Genomic DNA, 18,683 nt, shown 5'->3' with positions numbered 1-18,683 from the left:
GGTATATCTCATGTTAAGTGTTCCTATTACAATTTAAAAAATCTCACTTTTAAATTTCACTGAACTAATTCTGATCTTCTCTCCCACCACCTATCCTCAGCTGATTTAATTGGCTAAAGTCCTAATCATTAATATCATAGAATCTTCATGTCAAAAGGGACCTAAAGGGTGGCCTAGTCCAAACATTCATTTTTCAGATGAGGAAACTTTATCTAGAATGTTTAGGATCATAAAGCTACTGATTAATAAAGTCTGAACAAAAAACATCAAGTCACCTAACTCCCAGTCACCACACTTTAATCAAAGAGTGTCCCCTCATACCAAATTTTTAATGTTAATTTGCTATGCAGTATCACTCAATAGTTGGAGTTTGCCTAATTATCTTCTGTCTTGTTTTATAGAACATGGTCTTTTTAAGGAAACCCCTCCTTCCAGAAATAACACTCTATTTAAATATTTTTATGTGGCCAACTCTTCTTTCTGGTTTTAAACTACTCTTTTTCTACCAAGATCATGCTATTTTCAATTAACTTACTCTAACAAATTACATTTAGGTGGCAGTAGATTAATTATAAGAGAGGCCAGACTCTTTTTTAACTTTTGCTTGGAAAAATACTCAAAATGTTTTTGATAAGATGACAAAACAACACACAATCAATACCACCATTCTAGTTTAACTATTTTCGTTTTTGGACAGCCATCCCAATCTTTGTATAGGTTCATACATACTTTTCATAGCTATGATTCTATATATATGGTTCTCTATTTATTAGGCCTGGTAAGAGTTATTTTTAACCACCACTACACAGTAGTTGTCAAACTGACATATCCTCATATGCTTAACTGTGTACTTATTATACACTGTTTTGATTGTTGCCAATTTTCATTGATAATGGTTAAATTGCACATAGCTTTTGTCTGCTGTTCAATGATTTCCTAAAGCTAACTTCTCAGAATTGTTTTAGTTCAAAGCCCTTACTGTTTATTTTTTTCTTCCAAGGTACTCTATACAATTAAAAAAGAATTTTAAATTACCATTGCATAATTAAAACTCATTCATCAACCAAAAAGAATAATTTAACCACAATGCTATGAAACTTGGAATTCAACTACAAAAAAAAATTGGAAAGACCACAATACATGGAGGTTAAAGAACATCCTACTAAAGAATGAATGGAGCTAATTGGATTTTTTTCTTTTTTCTTTTCTTTCTTTATTTTTTTAAAATTTTATTTTATTATGTTATGTTAGTCACCATATAGTACTATATGGTGGCTAACTGAATTTAAATTAAAAATTAAAAAAAAATTAAAGAAAAGGAATGAATGGGTTAACCAGATAATTAAAGAAGAAATAAAAAAATAGCATGGAGGACCACAGGGGAAGGGAGGGAAAACTGAATGGGAAGAAATCAGAGAGGGAGACATACCACTGGAGACTCTGGACTCCAGGAAACAAACTGAAGGTTACAGAAAGGAGGGGGGATGGGGTAACCAAGTGATGGGTATTAAGGAGGGCACGTGTTGTGATGAGCACTGGGTGTTATATGCAACTAATGAATCATTGAACACTACATCAAAAACTAATGATGTACTATATGCTGGCTAACTGAACATAAATAAATAAATAAATAAATAAATAAATAAATAAATAAATATAGTCATTACATAAAAAAATAAAAAAATACATGGGAGCAAATAAAAATGAAAACACAACAGTCTAAAATCTTTGTAATGCAGCAAAGGCAGTCCTAAAGGGAAATATATTGCAATACAAGCCTAATTTTAGTATATGTGCTGCCAAAGCGAGCACGCAATACAAGCCTAATTCAAGAAGCAAGAAAAGTCTCAAATACACAACCTACACTTACACCTAAAGGAGCTAGAAAAGGAACAGCAAATAAAGCCTCAGGCCAGCAGAAGAAGGAAAATAATAAAGATTAGAGCAGAAATAAATGATATAGAAACAAAAAAAAAAGAAAAAATTGAGATTTCAATTTAATGAAACTAAGAGCTCATTTTTCAAAGAATTTATTCTTCAAAAGAATTAATAAAATTGATAAACCCATAGCCAGATTTATCAAAAAGATAAAAGGACCCAAATAGATAAAATCATGCATGAAAGAGGACATATCACAACCAACACCACAGAAATACAAACAATTATAAGAGAATACTATGAAAAATTATATGCCAACAAACTGGGCAACCTGGAAGAAATGGACAAATTCCTAGAAACCTACAAACTACCAAAATTGAAACAGGAAGAAATAGAAAATTTGAACAGACCCATAACCAGCAAAGAAATTGAATCAGTAATCAGAGATCTCCCAACAAACCAAAGTTCAGGGCCATATAGATTCCCAGTGGAATTCTACCAGACACTGAAAGAAGAGTTAATACCTATTCTCCTCAAACTGTTCCAAAAAGTAGAAATGGAAGGAAAACTTCCAAATTCATTCTACGAGGCCAGCATTACCTTGATTTCAAAACCAGATAAAGATCCACTAAAAAGGAGAATTACAGGCCAATATCCCCGACGAACATGGATGCAATAAAATACCAGCAAATCAAATTCAACAGTACATTTGATGAGTTATTCACCATGATCAAGTGGGATTTATTCCTGGGCTGCAAAGGTGGTTCAACACCTGCAAATCAATCAACGTGATATGCCATATTTATTAAAGAAAGGATAGGAACCATATGATCCTGTCAATAGATGAAGAAAAAGCATTTGACAAAACACAGCATCCTTTCTTGATAAAAACCCTCAACAAAGTAGGGATAGATGGAACACACCTCAACATCATAAAGGCCATATATGAAAGGCCAACAGCTAATATCATCCTCAATGGGGAAAAAACTGAGAGCCTTTCCCCTAAAGTCAGGAACAAGACAAGGATGTCTACTCTCACCACTGTTATTTAACACTGTACTGGAAGTCTTAGCCTGTCTGATTAGACAACAAAAAGAAATAAAAAGCATCCAAACTTTCACTGTTTATAGACGACATCATACTCCATATAGAAAACCCAAAAGACTCCACCAAAAACTAGAACTCATACAAGAATTCAGCAAAGTTGCAGGATATAAAATCAATGTGCAGAAATCTGTTGCATTTCTGTATGTCAATAACGAAGCAGCAGAAAAAGAAATCAAGGAATTATCCCATTTACAATTGCACCAAAAACAATAAAATACCTAGGAATAAATCTAACTAAAGAAGTAAAAGATCTGTACTCTGAAAACTACAAAACACTTATGAAAGAAATTGAAGAGGACACAAAGAAATGGAAAAACATTCCATGCTCATGGACTAGAAGAACACATTTTGTTAAAAGGTCTATACTACCCAAAGCAATCTATACATTTAATGCAATCCCTATCAAAATACCACCAGCATTTTTCACAGACCTAGAACAATCCTAAAATTTGTGTGGAACCACAAAGGACCCCGAATAGTCAAAGCAATTGTGAAAAAGAAAAACAAAACTGGAGGTATCAGGGGGTGTCTGGGTGGCCCAGTCGTTGAGTGTCTGCCTTCGGCTCAGGTCGTGGTCCCAGGGTCCTGGGATTGAGCCCCATGTCGGGCTCCCTGCTCTGTGGGAAGCCTGCTTCTCCCTCTCCCACTCCCCCTTCTTGTGTTCCCTTCTCTCGCTGTGTCTCTCTCTGTCAAATAAATGAATAAAATCTTTAAAAAAAAAAAAAAACTGGAGGTATCAGGATTCCAGATTTCAAGCTGTATTACAAAGCTGTAGTCATCAAGACAATATGGTACTGGCACAAAAACAGATACATAGATCAATGGAACAGAATAGAGAACCCAGAAATGGACCCACAACTGTATGGTCAAGTTCCTTTGACAAAGCAGGAAAGAATATCCAGTGGAAAAAAGAAAGTGTCTTAAACAAACAGGGTTGGGAAAACTGGACAACATGCAGAAGAATGAAACTGGACCACTTTCTTTTTTTTTTTTTTTTTTAAGATTTTATTTATTTGAGAGAGAGAGAATGAGAGAGAGAGAACACATGAGAGGGGATAGGGTCAGAGGACGAAGCAGACTCCCTGCCAAGCAGGGAGCCCGTTCAGGACTCGATCCAGGGACTCCAGGATCATGACCTGAGCTGAAGGCAGTCGCTTAACCAACTGAGCCACCCAGGTGCCCCAAAGCTGGACCACTTTCTTACACAATACACAAAAATAAATTCAAAATGGATGAAAGACTTCAATGTGAGATAGGAAACCATCAAAATCCTAGAGGAGAACATGGGCAGAAACCTCTTAGACCTCGGCCATAGCAATTTATTATTAAACACATTGCTGGAGGAAGGGAAACAAAAGCAAAAATGAACTATTGGGACTTCATCAGGATAAAAAGCTTTTGCACAGTGAAGGAATCAACTAGAACTAAAAGCAGCCTACGAAATGGGAGAAGATATTGCAAATGACATATCAGATAAAGGGTTAGTATCCAAAATCTATAAAGGACTTCCCAAACTCAACACCCAAAAAACCCAAATAATCCAGTTAGGAAATGGGCAGAAGGCATGAATGGACACTTTTCCAAAGAAGACATCCAGATGGCTAACGGACACATGAAAAGATGCTCAACATCTATTCAGCATCAGGGAAATGCAAATCAAAACCACAATGGGATATCACCTCACACCTTCAGGAGGGCTAAAATTAACAATGCAAGAAACAACTGCTGTTGGCGAGAATGCGGAGAAAGAGGGACCCTCTTGCACTGTTGGTGGGAATGCAAACTGGTGTGGCCACTCTGGAGAACAGTTCAGAGGTTCCTCAAAAAGTTAAAAATAGAACTACTCTATGATCCAGTAATTGCACTAGTAGGCATTTACCCAAAGGATACAAAAATACAGATTTGAAGGGGTACATGCACCCAGATGTTTATAGAAGCATTATCAACAATAGCCAAACTATGGAGAAAGCCCAAATGTCCATGGACTGATGAATGGATAAAGAAGATGTGGTATGTATAATATTACTCAACCATCAAAAAGAATGAAATCTTGCTTTTTGCAATGACGTGGATGGGAGCTAGTGTATATTATGCTAAGTGAAATAAGTCAGTCAAAGAAAGATAAATACCATATGATCTCACACATGTGGAATTTAAGAAAGAAAACAGATGAACATATGGGAAGGGGGAAAAGAAAAAAAAAGAAAGAGGGAAACAAGCCACATGAGACTCTTAAGGATAGAAGACAAATGGAGGGAGGTGAGTGGGGGATGAGCTAGATGGGTAATGGGTATTAAAGAAGGCACTTGCTGTGATGAGCACTGGGTATTGTATGTAAGTGATGAATCACTGAATTCTACTCCAGAAACCAATATTGCACTCTGTTAACTAACCAAAATTTAAATTAAAAAAAAAATAATAATAATTTAGAACCATAAATATGCAGGCAATGTTAGTTTATGAAGATGTGTCTATTAAGTCAGCAGAGCCAACTTTTACTAACTAAGACTATATAAATGCACGAATACACACTGATAAAGTTCAGGAAATGATCTACAGTTTTAGGAAATTTTTCAAATGCATAAGGTTTTCTATATGCTTGCTTTTACAATAAAAACTCAATTTTAAAAATGTACTGCCACAATGAATAAACTTTTCACTCATAGAAAAAAAAAATGATCCACACATGTTGATATGACTGCTAGCTTGCAACCAAAATATTAATATAAGTATGCTGGAGGACTGCTCACCAGGATCTCCCCCATCATCACCAACTGGGTTCCTGGGTCCTAGAGAAGGTATCTCTGGAAAGAGAAGATGTGTATTCCATCCAGTAGCTTTTAAGGAGCTTAGCAAATTTGAAGATTTCTCAGTACCTGCACCAAAACGCAGATGATATTTTACCTAGAATCAACAATAGAAAACAAACAACATGTAAGACCAATGAACGCTAAAAAGCAGGTAAGAGCAATGAAAGGAAAAGAAAATACAAAGCTAAAATTTGTGTTTGGAGGACAGAGTGAGCAATGCAGGATTCTAAATGATAAGAAATGACAGTACCACCGACACAAGGGACAAGCAGCAAGCCTCATGTGCCATAATCATAGTCAAAGTTAGAAATCAAATTTATATCTCTGCTCTATCATCTTCAGGCATTTTGTCTCTGAGTTACAAAGACGCCAACAGTGGTACCTTGATCATTACAGATGTATTTTTCTATCTCCACAGCTGGCTTGCCTACCTCGGTGAGACCTCAAACAGTTCTATTACTTTTCTTTCCTATTATGTTAGCCAATTATGGTAAAGATTGTCTCCCTCTTCAAAAAGTGAATAACAGAAAAGGAAAAAGCCCAGATATAATAAGAGTAGGGTAATAAAATTTAAATGTAGAATGCTGCATATTTTAAATATTACATGGAAAGAAAATGATGTATCTAGAGAGCTGAGCCAACTTCAGGGTAAGTTATGGTAGATCTGAGTAGTCAGTAGGGTGAGAAGAAACAGGCAAGTGCACCATGTCTGGGCAAACATTCACATAATTCAGTAATTCGAAAGCAACATTTTAAGTAGCTACAGCATGCTTAAATATTATTAATACACAATTCTTGACCTCGAGGAACTAACGAGGTGTTCAGGGAGCACAGAAGAGAGAAGGGAAGGCTTTGCATAGGTAGTTACAGCAAGAGTTTTATAGAAATTAATAGTAAGAGTTACCCCAGAAAAAGAAGGGCAGGCAGAGCATCAAAAGGAAAGAGGATAATGTGATCAAAGGCAGAGAAGCAAGAGACCACACAGGACGTACAACTACTACTGGTTGGGAGATTGCTAGAACATGAAGTTCAAAGAAAGAAGAGGCAACACGAGGCTGAAGGGCTCTTCAGAAAACAGGTCACTGATGACCTGTTCATGGAGAACCCCTGGAGCTTTTTACACAGCACAGTGACATGGTCTTTTTTGCCTTCTTATTAGATCATCGTGCTATCTATGGTAGAGATAGGTCTTGCCCAGGAAAATCAGCTAAGTTCCAGAAGAGGTGGTTTTGATGCAGGGAGAGTACAGGAGGTGATGTACAAAAAAAGTACAAAAAAAGGAGGCATTCACCAAAGCAAAAACAAGCAGCAGGTGGCCTGTTCTAATAAGAGGGCATCATAAAAACTCCTTCTGCAGTTCACAGTCCCAGGAAAGGGAGCTACCTCAGCTTAAAAAACATCCAGACATGAGTGAGGTGTTTTTGCTTTTAACTTTCATGTAATAATAGCTTTGTTATAAAAGTCACTTCATATACAAAGTTAGAACGGCAATTACACTTAAAATTAGCCCATTAAAAAGTTTAAATATCATATTACAGATATGCACTATCTGAAATTCCAGAAGGTATTTAAACAGGGAACAGACATTGCTACCCATCTTTTTTACCTGGCTACACTGTTATTTTCTTAACCACCATTTGCAAGACTGGAAGCATCTGCCTGGCCAGGGAGATTAGTAAAGTGAATATCCTTACTAAAGTTCCTGTTACTCTATTTTCTGAAAATATACCACAAGGTAGCAGATAACAGTTTTCTCCTCACATTATACATCAGTATACATCAGTATAATGTAATGGTTAAAAGCACAGGTATTAAAATAAGTTGGCACAGGGATGCCTGGGTGGCTCAGTTGGTTAAGCAGCTGCCTTCAGCTCAGGTCATGATCCCAGGGTCCTGGGATCGAGCCCCGCATCGGGCTCCCTGCTCAGTGGGAGCCTCCCTCTCCCTCTGCCGGCTGCTCCTTCTGCTTATGCTCTCTCTCTCTCTCTGACAAATAAATAAATAAAATATTTTTAAAATAAAATAAGTTGGCACAAGATTCAAATCCCTGCTCTGTTATATACTAGTAGTAAGGATCTTGGGCAACTTACAATTATTCCCATTTATAAAATGGGGAGGTTACCTATATCTCATTAAATCTCTGAAACCTAACATATAATTAGAAAGTCTTCAGACAGAAATGTCTTACTTTAAGTGGCAAACCGTCATCGCTGTTTTTGAAGTCATGGTCAAATACAATGGCAGCCAGCACGTGAACCATAGGCTGCTTTTCAGACACAACGTACTTTTCAAACTGTGCTTCTGAAGAAAAGCCTCGAACTGCGGAGAGAAAAATCTCAGTAAGTCATCACACAAATGGACAATGTCTAACGATCATCCCTCTCTGTACCATGACTACCATAATCCTGTCATAACACAATACATTTTAAAACATTATTACTCAAACACTGACATTGCAGATGACCTAATGGATATCTGGGGTACACAAAAATTCTTGTGTTTTATAAAAGCTGGGACACATGATAAACAATATTTAATCACTACAGTAACTGTATATTAAGGTAAACTGTGACAAGGGGAACTTTTCAATTGTAGTTTGAAATCTAGTGATTAAAAAAATATGGAAGGAAATAAGTGTCAAAATTATTTCTGTAGAAGGTGTATTTCAAAAAATAATGGCAGAATAAATTGTATTCTAGAAAACAATTGTAGAATTTAAGTTAAAAATGTAAAAATAAATAAAATTTTTTAAAAATAAAATAAATAAAAGTAGCAATTACTTTTCTTATTCACAAATTAATCTGTATGAAATTTTTAAAAACACACTCTCAAAACAACACACACACAACCACACACATACAGGTAACTTAAATGACTAAAGCTTTTTCTTAAGAATTAAAATATTTCCAATGTAAACAGATTATTAAAGTCTTCGATAGCCTCTTTATAAGAAAACATAAATAATTATGGATAGAAATAAGATTTTTTTTGTTGTTTTTGAAGATTTTATTATTTGACAGCGAGAGAGAGACAGCGAGAGGGAACACAAGTAGGGGGAGTGGGAGAGGGAGAAGCAGGCTTCCCGTCGAGCAGGGAGCCTGATGCAGGGCTCGATCCCAGGACTCTGGGATCATGACCTGAGGCAAAGGTAGACACCGAAACGACTGAGCCACGGAGGTGTCCCGAGAAATAAGATTTTTAAAATAAAGTTACATAACATGTGCAAAGAGCCATACTATAAAGATGTCTTTTCTGTAAAAATTGACTACGTAAGAGTCGATGTAATTCTAGTAAAAATCCAAACAATTTGTTAACTAACTTGGATTTAAATAAAACAAAACATAATAAAATATCAATCTTCTAGAATAGATCTCAAGAGTTCTCACCACAAAAACTGGTAACTATGTGAGCTGATGGATATGTTAATTAACTTGATTGTGATAATCAAGATATATGTATATCAAAACATCATTTTATGTGACCTAAATATATACAGTTTTTATGTCAATCATAAATAAAATAAAAATAAAACTGGTTAATAAAATATTTCAAAAAAAATCCAAACAATTTTTATGGAAAATTACAAGCCAATTCTAAAATTTATATGGAAACACAATGGGTGAATAAAAAGGTGTATTAAAAGATGAGCTTTTGGGGCATCTGGGTGGCTCGGCTGGTTAAGCGTCCGGCTCTTGATCTCAGCTTAGGTCCTGATCTCAGGGTTGTGAGTTCAACCCCTGCATGTGCTCCACGCTGGGTGAGGAGCCTACTTTAAAAAAAAAGGTGAGTTTCATCCCACTATATTACCAGAAAGAAAAACCAAACTATAGAAGAGTGTATATAGGATGCTCTTATCTAAGAAAGGAGAATAAGAAATATAGAGAGAAAACATATAGACACGCATACACAGACTCACACACATACCCAGAAATACATGCGTACATGCAGAAACATTATTTATACCAAAAGAAACACAAAAAGAATAAATCAGGCACTAACAGTATTGGTTACATATGGGTGGGAGGGTGGATGAGAACAGGTTAGAAGGGATCGTGGAGGCAATGTCAGTTATCTAATTATACATTTTAATACAGGTTTGACTTTTGTTTATTGTTAATCTTTTACATACTCAAAAATAAAATTAAAACAACACAGAGGGGTATAATTACTAAAACCTAATAAGAATATAAGTGAATCTTAAATAGATATTAAATTAATAACAACCACAAGAAGAAAAAGAATTAACCCAAGTGAATTTTAGGCACAGTATGTTGACATATACCCCTAGTTGAATATAGTCTAGGAAGAAAAAGAACTGCAAAGAAGTAGTGTTAAGTGTGTTAGGGCAGTAGTACATAATGTAAGTAATTCGGAAATACTTTTCTATAAGATTGCACAAAGGAGTACATTGATGCTGTTAGGATCTAGGGCTCTGAGAGAGAAAGGAGGTACAAATATATAATGGGAGAAGAAAAACAAGTGGCCTATATTTGGGGTGGCATTGAGAGTAGCAACATAAAATCATGCTTTAAAAAAAATCCTACTAAAAGAGTCTAGAAGCAAAGACACCCCAGTAGTAATGAGTACACCTAGTACTTGGTTTTCCCTATGTTTTATTGTGGGGAGACAGACACGCTGAGCACATTTACAAAGATCTATCAGGCCCTGAGGGGAGAAGGAAACAGGAGGCCAATTCTGACCCACTTATAAGTGGAGGGTTAAGTGGTGACCTCCCTACTGGTGCCTTCAGGAAGGGAAACTGGTAGCAAAGGGAAGGGTTTGTTTCTCTCTCTCTCTCTCTGTCTTATTTTTCCCATATCTTAGTTTCTTAATACCATCCCTAAAAAAAGAGGAATTAAGACTGCTTCATTGATTGAATCTAGTTCTGGGGCAGAGAAAGTACAATGTTTTCAGCCTGAACAGCTAGTTCTATTAGACAGTGAAAGTGCTCAAAAGCTGACAAACTACATCAAAAGGACATTGCTTTAAAAAAAAAAACAAAAACCCACTGGCTAAATCTGGGACAATTTTAGGATCAAAAATCATCATCATCATCAAATGATTACATCACTCAGAATATGTTCTCTACACAATGCAATTAAGCTAAATCCAATAACAAAAATATAACTAGAAAAATTCCAATTGCATGGAAATTAGGCAATACACTCTCAACAACTCATGGAACAAAGAACACAAAATATACTAATGTCTTGAGCTGCCTGGGTGGCTCAGTTGGTTAAGCGTCTGCCTTCAGCTCATGTCACAATCCCGGAGTCCCGGGTTCGAGCCCCACATTGGGCTCCCTGCTCAGGGGAGAGTCTGAGTCTCAACCTCTGCCCTGCATCCCACCCATGCTCTCTCTCTCTCTCGGTCTCTCTCTCAAATAAATAAATAAAATTTTAAAAATAAAGTCTTAAACATGCTTGTAAAATTTCTTAACAAAATGTTAGCAAATAAAATCCATAAAATAAACCCAAGTAAATGGATGGATGAGTCGAGAGTTGAAAAATCATTATATTAACAAAAATAAGAAAAATCACATGACCATCTCAATAGACACAGAAAAGGCATTTGACAAAATTTAACACTAATTCCTGACTTTAAAAAATCTTAGCAAACTAAGAATAGAAAGAAGCTATCTAAACCTGATAAAGAACATCTACAAACAACATATAATATATATGTTGCTCAATGGTGAAATATTGAAAAAGTTTCTCCAGAGACAGGGAACAAGACAAGAATGCCTTTATCAGTTACTTCCTGTCAAAAGATAGAACATATCAAGTGTTGGTGAAGATATGGAACTGAAACTCTCATACGTCTCTGTAAGTCTAAATAGTTACATCCCTCATGACCCAACAATTTCACTCCTAGCTATATACCAAACAGAAAGGTGTATATATGTTCATCAAAAGGTTCTTATAAAAATGTTCATAACAACACTACTCATAATAGCTAAAATCTGGAATCTAACCAAATGTTCATCAAAAACAAACATAAACAGATTGCATAATATTAACATAATGGGATACTATAAAGAAAATTAGTGATTTATGATCTCACGCAACAATTTGGATGACTCTTACAAATATAATGCTAAGTAAAAGCACACACATAAAAACTACATAATACATATTGTATATAACCCAGAATGCTATAATGGGACATAGTGAATAGCTCCATTTACATAAGGTGAAAAGCAGGCAAAACTAACTATGGTCTTAGATGTTAAAATAGTAGTTAAATCTGGGGGAGTCATAACTGCCACGTGGCACAAAGGAAGCTTCTAGGGTGCTGAAAGTGCTCTGACTTAGACTGACAGATTCCTTATAAACTACAAAGAGGAAAACTGCCTTGACAATGGAAAGTCTGGTGGAAATCCATCTGAATAAAATGAGCAAGCATGATATCACCAATTGAGGAACAAACTGCTAATATGCTTCCAAAAGTGATTCACTAAGAAGATCTTATAAGAAAGATGTAATATTTTTTATGATCCAGCAATTGCACTACTGGGTATTTACCCCAAAGATACAAAAGTAGGGATCCGAAGGGGTACGTGCACCCCGATGTTTATAGCAGCAATGTCCACAATAGCCAAACTGTGGAAAGAGCCAAGATGTCCATCGACAGATGAATGGATAAAGAAGATGTGGTATATATATACAATGGAATATTATGCAGCCATCAAAAGGAATGAGATCTTGCCATTTGCAACGACGTGGATGGAACTGGAGGGTATTATGTTGAGTGAAATAAGTCAAACAGAGAAAGACATGTATCATATGATCTCACTGATATGAGGAATTCTTAATCGCAGGAAACAAACTGAGTGTTGTTGGAGTGGGGGGTGGGGTGGGAGGGATGGGGGGACTGGGTGATAGACACTGGGGAATATATGTGCTCTGGTAAGCGCTGTGAATTGTGCAAGACTGTTGAATCTCAGATCTGTACCTCTGAAACAAATAATGCAATATATGTTAAGAAAAAAAAAAAAGAAGAAGAAGAAGAAGGTAGCGGGAGGGGAAGAATGAAGCGGGGGAAATCGGAGGGGTAGACGAACCATGAGAGATGATGGACTCTGAAAAACAAACAGGGTTCTAGAGGGGAGGGGGGTGGGAGGATGGGTTAGCCTGGTGGTGGGTATTTAGGAGGGCACATTCTGCATGGAGCACTGGGTGTTGTGCACAAACAATGAATCATGGAACACTTCATCTAAAACTAATGTTGTAATGTAAGGGGATTAACATAAGAATAAAAAAATTAAAAAAAAAAAAAGAAAGATGTAATATTTTCAACACAAATGATCAAATTGAAACTAAATGTAAGGAAACAATCAGACAAATACAAATTAAGAAGCCTTGTGCAAAATAATCGGCCTAGTCTTTTAAAACTATCACTGTTATTAAAGACAAAACAACAAAAACAAAAGCAGTCTAAGATGTAATGTATGGTGATTAACATAACATAATTAAAAAAAAAAAAAGCTGTCTAAGAAAGTATCCTAAGCCAGAGGTCAGCAAATTATGGTCCTGTGCAGGTCAAATCTACCCCACAGTCTGTTTTGGTATGGGCCTGTGAGCTATGGATGTTTTTTACATCTCTAAAGTGCTCTTAAAAAAAAAAAAAAAAAAAAAAAAAAGACTATTTGATAGAAACTTACATAGCCCATAAAACCTAATATATTTACTATCTGGCCCTTTACATAAAAGTTTGTCAACCCCAATAAATATTTAAAAATCTCTAACTGGGGGGTGCCTGTGTAGCTCAGACAGTTGGGTGTCCGACTCTTGGTTTCAGCTCAGGTCATGATCTCAGGGTCGTGGGATCAGGCCCCGAGTCAGGCTCTGCGCTTGAGGAGTGGAATCAGCTTGAGATTCTCTCTTTCCCTCTGTTCCTCCCCCAACTACACTCACTGGTGCATGCTCTCTAAATAAATAAATAAATAAATAAACAAATCTTAAAAAAAGCTCTGGCTCCTGGATTACAAAAAAGAAAAAAAAAAGCTCTAAAGAACCTCATTAGGACAATTAGGAAAATATAAATATTGACTGTATATTAGATAACATCATTGTATCAATTTTAAAATTCTTGGGTATAATAATTGTAAAGGTTATATTGGAGAATGTCCTTATTAGGAGATACATACAGCATTTGAAGGTGATGTGTCATGATGAATGCAACTTATTCTCAATGGTTCAACAACAACAAAAAAATCCAGTAATTTTATATATATTCTTTTAGTTTTACATACTTACATACATATTATATATGTGCATATATATGTTTGTGTATAGAGGATGAATAAAAAAGTAAATGTGGCAAATGTTACTTGGTAAATTGCAGCATATTTGTATTTTCTCCATAGGTTTGAAATTTTTCAAAATCAAATATGTGTGTGTGGATAGGGGCCCTTCCAGATCATTGTGCTCAAAGTAAAGTACTATATAATCCTCAAGAATTCTTTACCACAGATTTTAACAGACGTTATTACTATGTATTGATTAAACCAAGTTATCAAACACCAACATCAAAGTCTTACCCAACACCAGCTTTCTAATCACAATTATACTAATAGTAGATACACTATACTATGCTATTCAGATACTATACTATTTGAACTTGAATTGGTATATTTTTTTTTAAAGATTTTATTTATTTATTTGACAGAGAGAGAATGAGCACAAGCAGGGAGAGTGGCAGGCAGAGGCAGAGAGAGAAGCAGGCTCCCCACAGAGAAGGGGGAGCCCAATGTGGGACGCGATCCCAGGACTCCGGGATCATGACCTGAGCCGAAGGCAGTCGCTTAACCAACTGAGCCACCCAGGCGCCCTTGAATTGGTATATTAAAGCTTCTAGAGGCACCTGGGTGGCTCAATCGGTTAAATGTCTGCCTTCGGCTCAGGTCATGATCCCGGGGTCCTGGGAGTCTGCTTCTCCCTCTGCGCCTCCCCCTACTTGTCCATGCATGCTCTCCCCTTCTCTCTCAAATAAATAAATAAAATCCTAAAAAAAATAAAAAATAAATAAAAGCTTCTAATGAATAGCTGTTTTAAAAGTTATAATTCTTCAGAGTAGCACTAAAATCTGAATATGGGAGCTTTCCAAATGAAGACTTTTACATATATCCTCTCATATCCACTGAGCTATTTTGCTAGAGTTGGTTCCACAGAAACTATAACAAGGTAATCAGGCCCAATCAAGAGGAGGAAAATCTCTCAGCTTCCTTCCCTTTAAATGAGCACTTTACTATATCAGACATTAACAAACACCACCATAGACTTTCAACCCATCAGATCTCTACTCCAGTCTTCAGACACACTTTCTCATGAAGGCTTCAATAGGAGAGAATAACAATGCTTCTTAGACTTTCCCCTAACAGTCCTCTATCCTCCACCTCCACATAAAGGGATACTTAAAAGGTAACTTTCAGCCCATCACAAGCACTAATGTTCTTTGGAGATTCATGGTTTCTATTTTTAAAATCCATGGGAATTTTGCATTAAGTTATACAATGTAACATTTTGTTTTTTTAAGATGGCAAAGTAAATAGATAGCATCTAGCCTCCCCTCCCATCTCAAAGCCCTGCCCTTAAGATGAGGGGAAAAAAACATGACTGTATGAGTATATAACAGAACAAACCCACACACATGTGTAAAAGCATGAGACAAGAAGGGGAGAGATGCTTACCAAAATTCTGACAGTGTTTTTAACGTTAGAGACAGAGAAGAGAAATTGGATGCAGAGGGAGGCGAGTATAAGGAGATGAGGATTGTTTTGGTATAATTCTAGGCTGCTTTAGTCTTATTTTCAAATGCATTCATATATCACACTTAATATTTTCATTAAAATGTTTAAAATTAATGATCTCGATGTAGACTTTATGTATGCATCCAAGAAGAAACTACTCAGGTCATCCTGAGGTTCTGTGTCCCTTTGGCACGCTATCAGGTGCTCACCCTAATTTAAGAACACAGTCAGAGACAAAGAGGATTTACAATTACATAATTCCATCATCTAATTTTAAGTATTATATTTTGTTTATGATTATGCCAATAATATGTTTGATATTATGTTACAGAGCTCATAATGTTATATTCAGGAGATTAATACACAAGTTTATGGTCACTGAAGTATGTTTCTTCAAAAACAAACTAATAATTATGCTACAAAAAAATTTTTTTTTTTTTTAAGATTTTTATTTATTTGACACAGAGAGAGAGAGAGAGAGAGAGAGAGAGAGCACCAGCAGGGGGAGCAGCAGAGGGAAAGGGAGAAGCAGGCTCCCCGCTGAGCAGGGAGCCCGATATGGGCCTCAATCACAGGACCTCGGGATCATGACCTGAGCCGAAGGCAGCCGCTTAACCAACTGAGCCACCCAGGCGCCCTACAAAAAACATTTTAGACATCACAATTTCTAACCTGAAAAATTGGTATTTAACATCTCCTTCACCATCTCAGTAATATTTTTTACCACAACACTTTTAGAAGGCACATAAGCTAATTCATATACATAGCTTCTATTAAAGAAGAAATCAGGCGGGGTCATCAAAGGAAGAGGGTTGAAAACAGTAACATTCTGAAACGTCTTCTTTATATCTCTGCGATGAAGCAAAATCAATAGAGAGAAGAAGACTGTCATGAAGATTTCCACAATTAAAGAAATTATCTTCCTTTTCTGCAAAGAAACAAAAGGACTGTGATAATTAAGAGTCTGTGTATATGTATGTGTGTGTGAATCTATGCTCTTGTGCATATTTAAACATATTATTCAGCTCCGTTCTACAATACGAATGGCTCACTAGCCTGTCCTTTTCACCCTTTTCCACATTTCATTATCTAGTCCATTGATTTATCCTATGGGTACTCTTCAGAGTTAGAATTGCTACCTTAAGCCACGGAACAAAAGGGACAAAAACAAAACAAAACAAAACAAAAACCCATACACTAAAATGAGGGAAAAAGCTATTTAAAGTTCTCCCCTTCAGGTTCATTAGCTTTTACAACCATTTCCCACAGACACCTCCACTTACCTTTAAAATGAAATTTTTCCAGAGGAGGATTGCAAATTGGTTGAGCCACAACAAATCCATTTGATCGCAAAGAATGGAATTTCAACTCTAAGAAGGAAGTAAACATTTCAAAAACTGACATCGCCTGGCAAAAATGTTAAATTTAGCCAAGTGAAAGGATTACTTCATTGTTTTACTCTTTTTATCAATCCTGAAAGATAACTACTTGAGATAAGTACTTGTCTTCTCTTATTTTTATATTAATTCATTATATTCACATCTGATGGTCTTCTAATATGTATGAAATATTAGATGATAGAGATGCAAAATGTAATAGGTTGCAGCCCCACATTTGCAAAGAAAGATGTAAACTGTAAATCTGGAATGTCAATTATAATTCTGATAGGCTCTGAGATAAATTCCTACAAATTATAATTCTGAAAATTTCCTATTTAATATCTACTCTGTGCCATGTTCTATGCTAGGCATTAGGTGTATTCAAAATGACTATAATCCTTTCCTCATGGTGTGAAGAGTAGAGTATAGTAATTGAGAACCCAGTATCTAAAGCTGGGCTGTTTGAGTTCAAATCCTAACTCTCTCACAAGCTGTAAAATTTTAAGCAAAATAATTAACTTATAGCTGCTTATCATCTGTAAAATCAGAAAAATCACAGTACTTACCTAACAATGTATTCCCCTGGGGTGATTTGCTACTATGGAGAGGGTGGCTAAAAGGCTATGCCCTTTTTAAAAATTGTGATAAAATATAACAACATAAAATTTGCCACTTTAACCATTTTTAGTTGTACAGTTCAGTGGCACCAATCACATTCATGCTGTTGTGCAACCATCACCATTATCCAGCCCCAGAATTTTTTTCACCTTCCCAAGCTAAAACTCCATGGCCATTAAACAATCACTCTCTATTCCTTCCTCCCCCCAGTCACTGGCAACCACCATTCCGCTTTCTGTATCTATGAATTTGACTCCTTTAGGTACCTCATATAAGTGTCACTTCATTGTGACAGTATTTGTCCTTTTGTGACTGGCTTATTTCACTCAGCATAAAATGTCTTCAAAGTTTATCCATATTGCAGCATGTGCCAGAATTTATCCATATTGCAGCATGTGCCAGAATTTCTTTTGTATGCACCACTTTTAGCAGTCTCATAGGGCTTTCAAAATCAGAACTGGACTTCAAGACATACTAAAGGGAGAGAAGGATGTGGTGTGTATTGCCTTAGTACTAAAAGGTGTCACGTCCTGTCAGTGAGTGAACCATAAAGAGTAACCAGGGAATGCAGCAAGGAGGAGCACCTCAAGTGCTTCTGAACTTTGAGTAGCAAGCACCCATGGTAAAGGGTAGTTTCTGGCCAGAAGACCAAGATGAAGACTGCCTCAGAGAACCTAAAGGTATAGGAGAGACAGAGGAATAGGAGGAGCTCAGCCTTGGTCTGAGCATAAATCGATCTCATCCCAGTTAGCACGCTAATCACTTTGATCAGTGAGCTATAAGACTGAGATCCAGGAAGATCCAGATAGAACAGCACAGTTTAAAAAAAAAACTGAACCGACAGTGACAACAAGGATGGACTAGAGGAAATTATGCTAAGTGAAATGTGTCTGTCAGATAGAGAAAGATAAATACCATGTGATTTCACTTGTATGTGGAATCAAAAAAACAAAACAAACAAAGCAGAAACTGACCCATAAATATGGAGAACAAATTGGTGCTTGCCAGAGGGGAGGAGGCTGGGGAAATGGGCAAAAGTGGGTGATGGGGAGTGGGAGGTACAGGTTTCCAGTTATAGAATGAATAAGTCACAGGGATGAAAGGAACAACAGGGGGGACAGTCAATGGCATTGTAATAGT

At 36.4% G+C, this 18,683-nt stretch overlaps 1 protein-coding gene across 1 annotated transcript in view; it reads right to left on the bottom strand.

Moving 5' to 3' along the window:
* Window positions 1-16,911, bottom strand: part of LOC123840983 (phospholipid-transporting ATPase ABCA3-like) — a 172,070-nt gene extending 155,159 nt beyond the window's left edge. The window contains exons 1-4 of the mRNA XM_064590316.1: window positions 16,830-16,911; window positions 16,219-16,474; window positions 7,984-8,114; window positions 5,736-5,889 (exon numbers count right to left, since the gene is read on the bottom strand). Of these exons, the coding sequence (XP_064446386.1) occupies window positions 5,736-5,889; window positions 7,984-8,114; window positions 16,219-16,474; window positions 16,830-16,889 (601 nt within the window). The 5' untranslated portion in view covers window positions 16,890-16,911. The remainder of the gene's footprint in view (window positions 1-5,735; window positions 5,890-7,983; window positions 8,115-16,218; window positions 16,475-16,829) is intronic.
* Window positions 16,912-18,683: the final 1,772 nt, after the last annotated feature.

The sequence above is a fragment of the Mirounga angustirostris genome, unplaced genomic scaffold (genome assembly GCF_029215605.1).
Source record: "Mirounga angustirostris isolate CCGP_5_RB_7025 unplaced genomic scaffold, mMirAng1.0.hap1 SCAF_5, whole genome shotgun sequence".
Classification (NCBI taxonomy): domain Eukaryota; kingdom Metazoa; phylum Chordata; class Mammalia; order Carnivora; family Phocidae; genus Mirounga; species Mirounga angustirostris.
Note: the sequence above shows the minus strand (reverse complement) of the source record. Positions and strands in the feature narration are given on the sequence as shown.